At 37.8% G+C, this 15,677-nt stretch overlaps 1 protein-coding gene across 1 annotated transcript in view; it reads left to right on the top strand.

Moving 5' to 3' along the window:
• The window catches only part of KCNU1 (potassium calcium-activated channel subfamily U member 1), a gene marked incomplete at its 5' end in the record, with an annotated part of 434,479 nt that overhangs the window by 189,826 nt on the left and 228,976 nt on the right, over nt 1–15,677 (top strand). The window contains 3 exon segments of the mRNA XM_036750000.1: nt 7,698–7,787; nt 7,932–8,032; nt 8,459–8,590. Of these exon segments, the coding sequence (XP_036605895.1) occupies nt 7,698–7,787; nt 7,932–8,032; nt 8,459–8,590 (323 nt within the window).

The following is a 15,677-nucleotide window of genomic DNA, read 5'->3' as shown; positions in this document are numbered from 1 at the left end:
GTAAAGCACTTAATACAGTGTTTATCATGTATTAAACACTGTATAAATGTTTATCCCTTACCTGTCCCCTCTCCCCCACAACTGAAGAGAGTAGTTTTATTGTAGTGATGTGGTTGGAAGGTAGATTGCAAAGGTGCTAGAAAGGATGGCCAGGGATTCAGGGTCATGTGGAGAATACATCTCTTTGTGAGTCCTAAAAGATAGAAGGCAATATGAGAGAAAGAAGAACAACATGAAGAAAAGTTTGTCAGAAGAAAAGTGAATTCCAAAAAGCATAACAGAAAAGGCAGGAAGTGTTGGAATGACATGTGTGAGAGACAGGCTTGAGGAAGATGGGGAGAAGAGCACAGAAAGTGATCATTGGAGAGGCGTTAGTTTACTCTTAGATATATTGAGATTAATTATCAAAAGTATTGGGAGAGTAGTAGGTGGCAAGAGTTTGCTAACAAAAGGGACTAAGAGTGAATAGAAGATAATTAGAAGATTAGAATTTCATGCCTTGTGGTCTGCAAGGGTTTTTTTCCATAGGAGATGGAGTTTCTGTGTGTGGTGAGTAACTCTTTAGCTTACCTTTTCCTCCAGGTTTTAGGCATTTATTGATTATTTCAATGATTTTCCCATAGTCACACAGTTCAGTATTCAAAACCAGGTCTTCATTACTCTAAGTCAATCACTCCATCCATTATAATACAATATGTTCCATTATAATACTAATAATATCTGATATTTATATAGTATTTTATGGTTCAAAAATCTCTCTATACATTTTTTAATTTGAACCTTACAACTCTCTAAGGTAGGTCTTAGAAAACATACATACATACATATGTGTACATATATACATATATACACACATACATACACATATGCATGTGTGTATATATGTATTATATATGTGTGTTTGTATATATACATGCGTATGTGTGTATATATGTGTGTGTGTGTATACACACACAAATGTACAGAGAGAGAATTAATTTCAAGAATTTCTTTGACATCTAGTATCTTTTTTGGTGCTTACAACACCTCTGCAAAGGTGTTAGCAAAAGGCAGTAAAACGTAATAAGGGATAAGGAGAGTGCAACCGAGATGGCAGTAGGAGCAGGAATTCACCTGAACTCTCTTAAATTCCCCTCCAAACAACTTTGAAATAATGTCTCAAATCAAATTCTGGAGTGGCAGAACAACAACAAAAAAAGGTCAGGTGAAACGATTTTCCAGGCCATTTCAACTTCGGATGTTGTCAAGAAAGGTTTTCCTTGAGGGAAACTGGTCACAATTCCAGGGCCAAGAAGAGTGCTAGCATTTGTGGTTACACAAGTCCAACAAGAATTCCTGAAAGAGCTCAAAAAGGCTATTAAAATCAAATAAGTGTGGTAGAGGGAAATTGGGGAAAGAAATGAAAGAGATGCAAGAAAACTATAAAAAGAAAGTCAACAGCTTGCTAAAAGAGGCTCAAAATTCCTGAAGAAAATAAACACCTAAAAAACCAGAATTAGCCACATGATAAAAGAGGCACAAAAATCCACCGAAGAAAAGAACTGCCTAAAAAGTAGCATTGGACAAATGAAAAAAAAAGAAGTACAAAAGCCCACTGAAAAAAATAATTCCTTAAAAATTAGAATTGGACAAGTAGAAGCTAATGACTCCATGAGACATCAAGAAACAATGCGACAAGAACTAAAAAACAGAAGAAACTGAAATATCTCATTGGTAAAACAACTGATACAGAAGATAGACTGAGGAGAGATAATTTAAGAATTATTGTGCTGCCATAATCAAAACAAATAAAACAAAACCTAGAAATCATATTTTTAAGAAATCATCAAGTAAAAATTCTCTGGTATTCTAGAGCCAGAAGGTAAAATAGAAATTGATAGAATCATTTGGTCCTCTCTAGAAAGAGATCCCAAAATGAAAATTCCTAGGAATATTATAGCCAAATGTCAAAGCTCCCAGGTCAAGGAGAAAATATTGCAAGGAGCCAGAAAGAAACAATTGAAATATGGAGCCACAGTCAGGATCACACAATATTTAGCAGCTTTCACATTAAAGGATTAGAGGGCTTGGAATATGATATTCTAGAGGGCAAACCCTGAATGTGAATGAGCTGAACTCACCCATAAAATGGATTAAAAACCAGAATTTGACAATATGTTGTTTACAAGAAACATACTTGAAACAGAGACACACATGTAGGGGCTGGAGTAGAATCTATCATGCTTGAGCTGAAAATTAAAAAAAAAAGGAAACAGCAATTATGACCTCATATAAAGCAAAACCAAAAATATACCTAATTAAAAGAAACAATTAGAGAAGGTACATTTTGCTGAAAGGTACCATAGATAATAAAGTACTAACCGTACTAAACATATATGAAACAAATGACAAGGGGAGAAAAAGAAATTGAAGGAATTAGAATAGGCAATGAAGAAACTCTTTGTAGATGATATGATAATAATATACTTACAAATCCCTAGAGAATCAACTAAAAAAACTAGTGGAAATAATTGACAACTTCAGCAAAAATGCAGGTTATAAAATAAACCCACAAAAATCATTACCATTTATACATTTTAATAACAAAGCCCAACAGCCGAAGACAGAAAGGGAAATTCTATTTAAAATACCTGCAGACACTATGAAATACTTGGAAGTCTCCCTGCCAAGACAAACCCAGGAACTACATGAACACAACTACAAAACACTTTTCACATAAAGTCAGATCTAAACAATTGGAAATATTAATTGCTCATAGGTAGGCTAAGCCAACACAATCAACATGGCAATTCTACCTAAATTAACTTACTTATTCAATGCCATACCAAAGAAAGTACCATTTTTCCCCTACAGTTAGAAAAAATAGTAACAAAATTCATCTGGAAGAACAAAAAGTCAAGATATCAAGCAAATCCATAAAAAAATTGAAGGAAGGTGGCCTAGTAGTACCAAATCCTGAATTGTATTATAAAGCATAGTCATCAAAACAATCTGTTACTGGCTAAGAAACAGAGTGATGGAGCAGTGGAATAGATTAGGTAGGTGTACAAGTCACAGTAGCAAATAGTCATAGTAATCTAACGTTTGCCAAACCCAAACGTCCAAGATTTTGGGACAAGAACTCATTATTTGACAAAACTTGCTTGGAATACTGGAGAGCAGTTTGGCAGAAATTGAGTATATACTAACATCTCACATTGTATACCAAGATAAGGTTAAAATGGGTTTGTGATTTAGACATAATAGGTGATAGTATAAGCAAATTGTAAAGGCATGAAAATTTTACCTGTCAGATCTATGGATAGGGGAATGAATTTGTGACCAAACAAGAGAGGAAGAGAACATAACAAGATGTAAAATGGATAATTTTGATGACATTAAATTTAAAAAAGGTTTTGCACAAATAAAACCATTGCAGCCAAGATTAAAAGAAAAAAGCAGGAAACTGGGGGAATTTTTTTTTACAGTAAGTTTCTCTGATAAAGCCCTCATTTCTCAATATAGAAAGAGGTGAGTCAAATAATAATATGAGTCATTCCCTAGTTCATAAATGGTCAAAGCATATGTACAGGCAGTTTTCAGAAGGAGAAACCAAAACTATCATCATATGAAAATATTTTCTAAATCACTACTGATTCAAGATATGCGAATTAAAAAATATCTGTGCTTCTGTCTTTTCGGAGCCAGGATGGTGAAGTAAGCAGTTAATCACTGTAGCTCTCTCATATTCACCTCCAAACAACCATAAAATAGTACCACAGAACAAATCCTGAAACAGCAGAGCCAGTGAAAAGATGGGGTAGAGCAGTCTTTTAGCCCAGGAGATATGGAGGATCAGCACAAAAGGTCTGTCTCACTTGGATAAAAGGGGAGTGTAGTCCAGGACAGGAAGCATCCAAGCAAGCCAGCAGCAAGCCACACCTCAGCAAACCAATAGGCAATCCTGAACCCCAGTGTGGTGGAGAAGGCAAACGCCAGTCCCAGGACCCCATACACATAGACTCCAGCTCCTAGAACCAGCTTGTGCTTCAGGATAGCCCTAGGCATCCCCCACTAGTCAGACCTCCACTTGCTTCAACACAGCCCAGGCCAAACAGGCACCCTTGTAGCCAGGCTTCCACAGGCTCAAGTGTATCCCGGGGGAAATGCAAAAAATCCCACTGGATCTCAACTCTTCCCTCTCAAAACCTGACAAATCCACCTAAAAAAAAAAAACAACAAACTAAGGAAGTAATAGAATGTTATAAAGGTTAAATATTTAAATCACTAGAGGGCTTAGGAATAAAGGGAGCATTCCTTAAAATGATAAGCATCTATCTAAAACCATCAGCAAGTATTATTTGTAATGGGGATTAGGTAGAAGCCTTCCCAGTAAGATCAGGGATGAAGCAAGGATGCCCATTGTCACCACTATTATTCAATATAGTACTAGAAATGTCAGCTGTAGCAATAAGAGAAGAAAAAGAAATTGAAGGACTTAGACTAGACAATAAGAAAACAAAACTTTCGCTCTTTGCAGATAATATGATGGTATAATTAGAGAACCCTAGATCATCAACTAAGAACTTATTTGAAATAACACCTTTAGCAAAGTTGCAGGCCATAAGATGAACACACATAAATCATCAGCATTTCTTTATATAACCAATAAAGCCTAGCAGCAAAAGATAGAAAGAGAAATTCCATTTAAAAAAACTGTAAAAAATATAAAATACTTAGGAGCCTACCTGCCAAGATAAGCTCAGGAACTATATGAACAAAATTGCAAAACACTTTTCACACAAAGTCAGATCTAAACAATTAGAAAAATATCAATTGCTCATGGGAAGGCCAAGCCAATATAATAAAAATGACAATTCTTCCTAAACTAATTTACCTATTCAGTGCCATATCAATCAAACTACCAAAAATTATTTTACAGAGCTAGAAAAATTACAAAATTCATCTGGAAGAACAAAAGGTCAAGAATATCAAGGGAAGTAATGAAAAAAAATACAAAGGAAGGTGGCCTAGCAATACCAGATCTCAAACTATTATAAAGCAGTAACCATCAAAATGATCTGGTACTGGCTAAGAAATAGAGTGGTAGATGAATGGAATAGATTAGGTACACAAGACACAGTAGTCAGTGACCATAGTTACCTAGTGTTTGTTAAATCCAGTTTTGGGGATAAGAACTATTTGACAAAAACTGCTGGAAAAACTGGAAAACAATAACAGACAAACTAAGTATAGACCAATATCTCATACCATGTATCAAGATAAGGTTAAAATGGGTACATGATTTAGACATGAAGGGTGACACCATAAATTCCACAAATTGAGGTGATACCCATCAACTGTGGAATGGCTGAACAAGTTGTAGTATATGATATTGATGGAACACTAATTATATTTATGAAGGCAGTATGCTTTCATGAAAACCTGGGAAAACTTACATGAACTTATATGCAAAGTGAAGCGAGCAGAACTAGGAAAACATTGTACACAGTCCCAGCGATCTTACATGATAATCAACTGTGAATGATTTAGCTATGTAATGATCCAAGACAATGCCAAAGACTTATGATGAAAAATGGTGTCCACCTCTAGTGAAAAACTGATGGAGTCTGAATGCAGATTGAAGCATGCTTTTTTCTTTTTCTTTTTTGGTCTGTGTTTTCTTTTTCACCATAGCCAATATGGAAATGTTTTGCATGAATACGCATGTATAATTAAAATCAAATTGCTCGCCTTCTCAAGCAGAGGTGAGGGATAGAAGGGAGGAAGAGAATTTGGAGCTCAAAATTAAAAAAAAAAACAACCTTAATTCTTAAATGTTTTTACCTGTAATTTAAAATATACATGCATATAATATACATGTTATGACAATATGACCTAGTAAACAAATGAGAATACTGAATATCAGAAAACTCAAATATCTTGCCCAAGATCATGCGACTAGTAATTAGAAAAGCCAGTTCCAGAACCCAGCCTCCCTTGACTCCTGGATCAGTATTCCTTCACCTATGCCATTGTGACTTTTACACTGCAATAAGCTGGAGAAGACAGACCACATATGATCAAAAGAAATATATTTCAGTAATGGAAGAAAAACACATTGAGAACAGGAGCATGTTTTCACTTTGGAAAATGGGCTAGAGCCTTCTTGATTGAAATGGCCCTTAGGAGGTAAAAGGATATATAAGGGAGAACCCTGTAGGACAACATAAGAAGTAGTCAGGTAGGAGCTTGCTTTTCCCCTGGTGCTCAAATGGATTACAGATTTAGAGTTGGAAGGGACGTTAGAGCTCATCGAGTCCAGTTTCCTCATTTTGCAGATGAGGAAACCAAGCCTAGAGAATCCCTCAACTTGGCTGATGTCATCCAGGTTAAACATAACAGAGACAGCGTTTGTATCTATGTTCTTTGACACCAAATCCAACACTTTTTCCACTGTATTTTTTCCACATGCCCCTTGTGCATTATTTTATATTAAATACACTTATCTATGTTTACATTTTATTCCCGTACTAGAGGCTGTAATAGGCAAAAACAGGAGGAGTTAAAGTTTTAGACACTGTTTTTTTAGACACTATTTTTGCCTATTAGGCATTTCATTCATTGTTATGAATTGAAATCTAAACTTGTCTTAGATATGTAGCAGGAAGATCAAACTTATAACCAAAATGCTCAATCCTAGCTCCAGTACTTAGTTAGTGTTTAGGGAAATGACCCTGGGATAGGTCACTTGACATCTCTGAGGGTTAGTTTCCTCAATTGTAAAACGTGCATAATAATATTTTTAGTTCCTACGTCAGAGGATTTTGGTGAGGAAAGCACTATTGTTACCATTATTCATTTTATCATGGATAAGGATAATGAATAAACAGAACACAAAGCCTTGGCTTCCTTCAAAAATCAGCTCAAACACTCTCTTAAATAATGCCTTTCTCGACCACATCCCTCTCCCCAGTCTGTGAAGGCTTTCCTCCAGAAATCTCTTTTTATTTCTTGTGTATGTGTTTTGCATATGTGTTACCCCTTCTTCCTCCTCTCCCCAAGAATGTAGGCTTCTTGCGGGAAAGGACCCCCAGCATGTGACACTGTGCCTAGTACATACTAGGTGCTTAATAGATGTTGATTGATTGGTTGGTTGCTAGAGATAATGACATTCTGGAGAAGGAGTACTGAACTTGGATTTCACTGCGTGTGTGTGTGTGTGTGTGTGTGTGTGTGTGTGTGTGTGTGTGTAGCTGGGGAGAGGGGATAAAGGCTGTCTTGAGTACACTCTGCATTTAATTCTGGGCTTGATTGTGGCAGAAATCAAGTGTAAATTTTGGGGTGCAGTAAAATGAAACTAATCACTATTAACTCTTTAAATTTGAGACTACGTCAGCAATGAAGGGGAGAAGGGAATAGGCACCTACTATGTGTCAGGCACTGTGTAAAGGTGCTTTACAAATATTATCTCCTTTGATCCCTACAACAACTCTGGGAAGTAAGTACTATTATTTTCTCCATTTTGCAGTGGAGAAAACTGGGGCAAATCATGGTTAAGTGACTTGCCCAGGGTCACACACCTAGGAAGTGTCTGAGACAGGATTTGAACTCAGGTCTTCCTGACTCCAGGCCCAGTGCTCTAGACATTGCACCACTTCGTAGATGCCTCAGTGACAACAGGAAAGAATAACCACATTTTCATTTTGCTTTTGCAGAAGCATAATGTTAAATCCACCTGCACTGATTAAGGTAAACAGGAATACAACAGGATTTTTTATTGCTAAATCTGTACAGGAAGTCAGAAGGTAATTTTTATTTTATGTTACTTTGTATTAGGGGTGGTGGAATACTAAAGTAAATGCAGCTAACATGCAGGTGTCTTGACTTAGCCTGTCCCCTCCAGTGTTAAGCCTCATCATAATCATTCCTGATTTGCTTTCATTATCCAGAGCCCATTTTTACTGTTTTAACTGTCATAGCGATGTGGAATCCCCAGAGCTCATTGGATGCTGTAGCTGCAGAACCAACAAAGGACAGCACATGAAGCCAGGTGAGTGCCCTTTCTTTAAGTGTGTGCCTGGTCTAGCTCTCATAAGAACCAGCTGAGGGAGAGGCGAGCAGGTGAGTGGGGGTGCTTAAGAGAAAATGAACTTTTAAACTGAATTGAGGACAAAGGCTCACCAAGGGCCAGGTGGAGTGATGGCTGTGTATGGGGCACGAGGTGATAACCACAATTACAACAGGATTCATTTCTAAATGGAACACTGGCTAAAGAAAAATAAGCTGATATCTCAGCAGATCACCCCTAAGAATTTTCAACAATTCAATAATTTCTGAAGTGTTTTCAGATTTTACAGTCTCTTACAGTAATAACATCTATAGCATTCTGAGGTTCACAGATCTCTTTTTGTTTTCTTACACAAGGTAGCTAATATAAAAACTGTTCTAATAGATTTGTAATCTCATTACTCTCCAGTAATTTTGATAGCAACCTACCCCATCATGCCTGCCTACATGAGATTCCTGGTCAAGTCTTCCCATAACTTCCTCAAAGAGCGTCCTTCCAACGTGTTGGAGGCCTTTCTTGATTTCCTGGGACATCAAGAAGGTACCAATGCAGTGCTCTGGCAATCAACTTGTCACCCCTCATCATTCCATCTTCTTTTTCTATCAGACAATTCCTCAATGATGGCTTTCACACCTGTTCTTCAGATTTCCTCATTGGGATATGTTGTGTCAACCATCCTCTGTTTCACTTTTAAGGCCCTTTTCTGCCCCATCAATTTTCTTACACCTTGCTCCCCTGAACACTCACTCTAATCTGGTGACTTTTGCCTGCTTTCTGTTCCCGAATAAGACACTTCATCTCCCAACTCCGTGCATTTTCACTGGTTGCCCCTTTTGCCTGGAATTTTCTTCCTTCTCACCTCTACATCCTGGCTTCAAGCCTCAGCTCACATCCTACCTTCTGCAAACAGCCTTTCTGAATCACCCTTAATGATAGCATCTTTCTTCTGAGATTACCTTCTGTTTATCCTTTATATATTTTGTTTGGACATAGTTGCTTGAATCTTGCCTCCCCCATTAGACTGTCAGTTTCTCAAAAGCAGGTAAAGTTTTTGCCTTTCTTTGCATCTCCAGTACTTCAGGGTGCTTGGTGCAAAGTAGGCGCTTAATAAATGCATTTTAGCTTGACTTAGCTATGATCCTATTGCTTCAAATCCACCCCCATCTTACATTCCAGAGGAACAATTCTATCTTGGACTCTAATCAAAGTGGGTGAAGAAGTTTAAAAAAATATATATATATATATATACATATATATATATATATGTTTTTTTTAAAAAATAATACACATTAATCAAGAATAGAACAAGCAGTTTTATTTCCACAGAGAAACAGGAAAACTAAACAAACAAAAATTATTAGGATAACATTCAGCTTAATTAAGAAATTTGCTATAGGTTCCACCAGCTGGGTGGTACAGTGGATAGAGTTCTGGACCTGGAATTAGGAACATCTGAGTTCAAATCCTACCTCAGAAACTTACTAGCTGTGTGACCCTGGGCAATGCACTTAACCCTATTTACCTCAGTTTCCTCATCTGTAAAATGAGCTGAGGAAGGAAATGGTAAACCACTCTAGTATCTTTGCCAAGAAAACCCCAAATGGGGTCATGAAGAGTCAGACAATACTGAAACAACTGAACAACAATGCCCATGAACTATTTAACATTTCATCTCCACCACATACAGCCTGATCAACAGCAAGTGGGCTCTTTCTTCCCCTTCTATCTATCTCTCTGTGCCTCTCTCTCTCTCTCTCTCTCTCTCTCTCTCTCTCCTCTGCCTCTGCTACTGTTTCTGCCTCAACTGCCCCAGTACCAAGACCCACTACTTGGGTTCCCCTGAATGCCAACTGCCTTTGGAGACCTCATAAGGCCCCATAAGACACAAGTAGGCGTGGTGATTCCATTCCAGACACAGTATTGTCTAGAATGTCATGAGCTCATGGATTATGGTTTGGCAGGTTGGAGAAAACCCTTACCACTAACAGTACAGAGATCAGAGAATCATCCTTACATTTTGAAGCCAAAAGGAAGAGGAAGGCTGAGGGATAGAGACTTCCCCTTTAAAAAATCTAGAGTTACGACTCAGTAAGCCAATTTAAAGAGTTATTATAAATAACAGGAAATAGAGTATATCTGTGACAACTCTGAAATGGGTGTGTTTGTGTGTGTGTGTGTGTTTGTGTATGTGTGTGTGTTTGTGCCTATGGGTTGGGGCAGGGGGGATCTCCATCAGATATCCTTGGGGGGACATTATATTCTTCCTTGAAACCCTTCATTTGCTGACCTCAACATGTTACTGGGGTGCATTTAGCAGTACTGTTGTCCACATCAGTCTGGAACAGTCTCTGGGGTTCCAAGGAGTATATCACTGTCCTTTTTCAATACTTTATATTAAAGTTTTGGATTTTGTGGCATAGAAGTTAGTCTTCAGACTTAAAGGTAGAAATCATTATTACCCCAAAATATAGTCATGTGGGTTCCACAAATGGCCTTTTGTAGAAATTGCCACGAGCTTAGATGACAATAACAATTCCTTGTCCCAACCCAAGTAAACAGAGGAGAAAAAAAATGAAAATGGAAACACCCCCCACGCTCCCACTCTACTCCCACATATAGAAGCAACCAACCAAAGGGAAAGATAGAAAATTAAAATCAATATTTCCATCACAGAAAAACTCTAACATAAGCCTACCTCCCTAAACATGTGGAGGTCTTTTCAAAGGCATTTAAGAACAGTCCACTGTAAGTCACACCTTCATCCAAATAAACTAGGAAAAAGCAGTCTTTCTGGGGTCACTGTTTTCCTTGGTTAGGTTGGCACATAGGGTCATCCAATTAGGGCCTGGACAAAAGTCTTTAGGTATTCCTTTCTACACAGGAAACACTAAAATCTTTCCAGGGATCACTGGACCGTAGGCAATCCCCTTGGAAGTCCAAGCAAATTTTCTCTTAGTCCATCTACCAAATGGCATCCAAAATTTCCCTAACAAATTCTTCCCAATGAAAGTTCAATCCTAATGGATTCCAGTATCACCCAACAAGAGAACTAATACATGGAGTTTACAGGAAGAAAAAAAGAAAATAGGATCAGGTAAAGTCTGACAATGTGTGGAGCTCCAAAGTGAGATTAAGCACTTGAGACTGACTAGATTCAGCCTCTCAAAAATGGATTAGTCCCCTGGCATCTAGCACTGTGAACAACCATGCACCACCAGGCTGAGGCCATAGGGGACAACATTCACCAATCCTTGTCCTTTACCTAACCTCATGTTTCCCACTGAGTTCAATGCTCCAGGGTTACCTGTCTCCTCAGGAATGGAACTAGGCTTCTGGTGCTTCAATTCCAGCCAACACCTATAGTTGCGGAGGAACAATTCTCTTTTCAAGTCTTATTTAAGGAGTCTTCCTCAGAAATTAGATGGTGAGGGTGGGGGGGAAAGTACAAAAGTTATCCAGAGCACAAACATGTATCAGGTGTGGATCAGGCAGTTTTATTCCCACATGGAAAGGGAGATACTAAGAAAAAGAATGAGTACAATTAGTTGTGAGGCTAGTATTTAAGGTCCATTGGGACAGTTGCAATAGGGACACTCATTAGCTACTGTACATTTCACCTCCACTGATTATAGTCCAATCAACACAAAGTGGGCCCTTTCTTTCTCTGCATTCAATCTCTTTATGGTTGACTTCCCCTCAGCTAATCTCTCTGCTACTGCTTCTGCCACAACTACTCAGATGTCAGTTATTCCACTGCTCAGGTGACCCCATTAAAAGGAAAGTGACAGCTGCCTTTTGAGATTTGCAAAGGCTCCCTGCCAAAGGAATGAAGATACAAACAAAAATGAATCTATCCCAGACATAGGCTTATCTAGAAAGCCATGAAGTCATAACTTACAGTCTATGGGATGAAGGGCATTCCCCCATCCCCACCCTCTGGAGGTCCGAGGGTTATCTTTACACTTTGAGGCCAGCAGAAAGAAGAGGTTTAAGGGAAAAAGATTCCGTTTTTAGTTTTATCTATAGAGTTCTGACTCAGCAGCTAATTAAGGGTATCATAGATGACAGGAAGGAGTCAGAGGATATCTGCACCTGCTCTCTTGTATTACACATCCCCAGTGGGGCATTATATTAGTACAGTAAAGGACTAGTCAATGAAGATCCAGTCCTTGGAACAAGCCCCTTATAACCCAGTTGGAGGGCAAATCAAAATGTACTTGTGTTAAAAAGAGAAGCCTTTATTTTCATGGGAAGCTTGGCATTACAGTAAAGGAGTTTTACAAATTTGCAAAGGCAATCTAGCCTGTTCTCTTGATCTCATTCAAATAAGAGCCTATATATACATATTGAAGGGCAGTATCTGTAGGTTATCCATCCAAATGCACATTGTAATCTGAGCAATAGGTATTTAACATTGACTTGTTTTTCCTGTGTGGCTAGATAAGACAGATTCTTCCAAATTATTACAAATCTCTTCTAGAAGGCTCTGCAGTATTTTGAGTCTTGAGGCAATCATCATGTCACCTACAAACAAAGGAATCTAGAGGACCTTATGTATAGGAATCTTTGATCTTGACTCTGCATTAGATCTCCTCTATCACAGTGACAAATATCTTTGTTCAACCTATATCTCATATTGTTTTATGCCCCACCTGATATTTATTATCAGAGGGTCATTGGACAGCTTATTTCTGTTGTTAAATCTTCCAAGAAAGCTTGAGTAACTTTAACATATGAATGAGAGAAACCTTGTAAAAGGGCTTGCAATGTAGTATTTTGTTCTAACTAATGAAGTACCTTTTCATAATAAATAATAAGCATAGTGGAATATTCTATTTACTATATCATTTAGTTAATTGTAAAATGGTAAATATGTGGTCCATTGTTGAATAAAAGCCTGTTTGTTCCTTACAAATCGTCTCATCCACATGTCTTTAATTTGTGCATAGATGATCATCCTGTGGAATTTGTATAGATGGGAGAGTAGGCAAATATAGTCATTAGTTATGGATATACTCTCAGTCACCATTTTTGGTAACAATAAGGTCCAAGACTCTTTTCTATACCTTTGGTATCTTTCTCTCCTTCAAATACTTTATACATAATCTCCTAGATATTGTCATAATTTTGTTGCCCCCAGTGTGTATCTCCTCTATATACCTAATTGAGCTGCTTTCCCAAACTTTGTTCTACATGATAGTTTCACTGTTATTAATAGGAAAAAAAAGTTGCAGTAATGTTTGTAAATCATTCCAAGTTTTCTTTTTGTAGTCCTGCCATTTTCATCCTCAAATGCCTTTAGTTTGATTTTGCTAAGTTGATAATCTTACTAAGTTTCTTTAAAATGGGTTTGCCCCCACTGCTTCTTTCTGCTTTATGAGATCATGTCACTCACAGTCATCCGTCATCCTCCTGAATTCGTATCCAAACCCAGAATTTAATTTGGCAGCTGCCTGTCTCTCAGAATGGTTAAGTCAGCTAGTTGCTTGATGTCTAAGGAACTTGCTAGGCAATTTTGGTCTCCTTGTTTTGGCAATTAACTTATATTAATTAAAGTTGTAGACAAGATGCTTATAGGCAATGTTGATGTGATTCAGTTTGTCTGTTTCTCATTTTGATTTTCTGTCCTCTATATTTTGCTGCAGGACCCTCCTAGCCTAGAATAAAATGAAGGGTTACTCCTCTAAACTATTGTTTAAATAGTTGAGGGTTATTTCAATTTCATATCATTTTTCTCATTGTTATTCTTTCCTTTTTAAAAATTATTTCTGATCTTCAACCTGATGAGTCAGTGGTTTGACTGCACAACAATGTCCTGAGTCCCTACTATATTACCATCCCTATGCAAGGCCATAGAGATTAAAGAAGTATAAGCCATGATCTCTGCATTCAAATAATTTTTATTTAATATTTTAGTTTTCAACATTGATTTCCACAAGATTTTGAGTTACAAATTTTCTCCCCATTTCTACCCTCCCCCCCCATTCCAAGATGGCATATATTCTGATTGCCTCATTCCCCAGTCAGCCCTCCCTTCTTTCACCCCACTCCCCCCTCCCCTTTCCCCTTACTTTCTTGTAGGGCAGGATAGATTTCTATGCCCCATTCCCTATATATCTTGTTTCCCAGCTGCATGCAAAAAACTTTTTTTTTAAGCATCTGCTTTTAAAGCTTTGAGTTCCAAATTTTCTCCCCTCTTCCCTTCCCACCCACCCTCCCTAGGAAGGCAAGCAATTCAATATATATCACACATGTATCACTATGTAAAACACTTCCACAATGCTCACATTGTGAAAGGCTAACTATAATTCCTTCCATCCTATCCTGTCCCCCTTTATTCAATTTTCTCCCTTGACCCTGTCCCTTTTCAAAAGTGTTTGCTTTTGATTACCTCCTCACCCTATCTGCCCTCCCTTCTATCATCCCCCCCTTTTATAATCCCCTTCCCTTTACTTTCCTGTGGAGATTGAATGTGTATATCATTCCCTCCTCAAGTTTTGAATCCGATGAGAGTAAGATTCACTCATTTCCCCTCGTCTGCCCCCTCTTCCCTTCCAAGAGAACTGCTTTTTTCTTGTCACTTTTATGTGAGATAATTTACCCCATTCTATCTCTCCCTTTCTACCTCTCTCAATATATTCCTTTCTCATCCCTTAACTTTATTTCATTTTTTAGATATCATCACTTCATATTCAACTCATCCTGTGCTCTCTGTCTATATTCCCTTCAACTCCCCTAATGACAAAGGTCCCATGAATTACACACATCATCTTTACATGTAGGAATGTAAACAAAATAGTTCATTACCTTATGAATTCTCTTTCTTGTTTACCTTTTCCTGTGCTTCTCTTGTTTCTTGTATTTGAAAGTCAAATTTTCTATTCAGCTCTGGTCTTTTCATTGAGAAAACTTGAAAGTCTTCTATTTTATTGCAAATCCATATTTTGCCTTGGATCATTATTCTCAGTTTTGCTGGGTAGGTGATTCTTGGTTTTAATCCTAGCTCCTTTGACCTCCAGAATAACATATTCCAAGCCCTTCGATCCCTTAATGTGGAAGCTGCTAGATCTTGTACTATTCTGATTGTGTTTCCACAACATTCAAATTGTTTCTTTCTGGCTGCTTGCATTATTTTCACCTTGACCTGGAAACTCTGCAATTTGGCGACAATATTCCTAGGAGTTTTCTTTTTGGGATCTTTTTAAGGAGGCGATCTGTGGATTCTTTCAATTTCTTTTCGCTCTCTGGCTCTAGACTACCAGGGCAGTTTTCCTTGACAATTTCTTGAAATATGATGTCTAGGCTCTTTTTTGGATCATGGCTTTCAGGTAGTCCAATAATTTTTAAATTATATCTCCTAAATCCCTTCTCCAGGTCAGTGGTTTTTTCAATGAGATGCTTCACATAGTCTTCCATTTTTCATTCCTTTGGTTCTGTTTTATAATATCTTGATTTCTCATAAAGTCACTAGCTTCCACTTGCTCCAATCTAATTTTCAAGGTAGTATTTTCTTCAGTGGTCTTTTGGACCTCCTTTTCCATTTGGCTAATTCTGCCTTTCAAGGCATTCTTCTCCTCATTGGCTTTTTGGAGCTCTTTTGGCGTTTGGGTTAGTCTGTTCTTTAAGG

The sequence above is a fragment of the Trichosurus vulpecula genome, chromosome 3 (genome assembly GCF_011100635.1).
Source record: "Trichosurus vulpecula isolate mTriVul1 chromosome 3, mTriVul1.pri, whole genome shotgun sequence".
In the NCBI taxonomy this organism is placed as follows: Eukaryota; Metazoa; Chordata; class Mammalia; order Diprotodontia; family Phalangeridae; genus Trichosurus; species Trichosurus vulpecula.
Note: the sequence above shows the minus strand (reverse complement) of the source record. Positions and strands in the feature narration are given on the sequence as shown.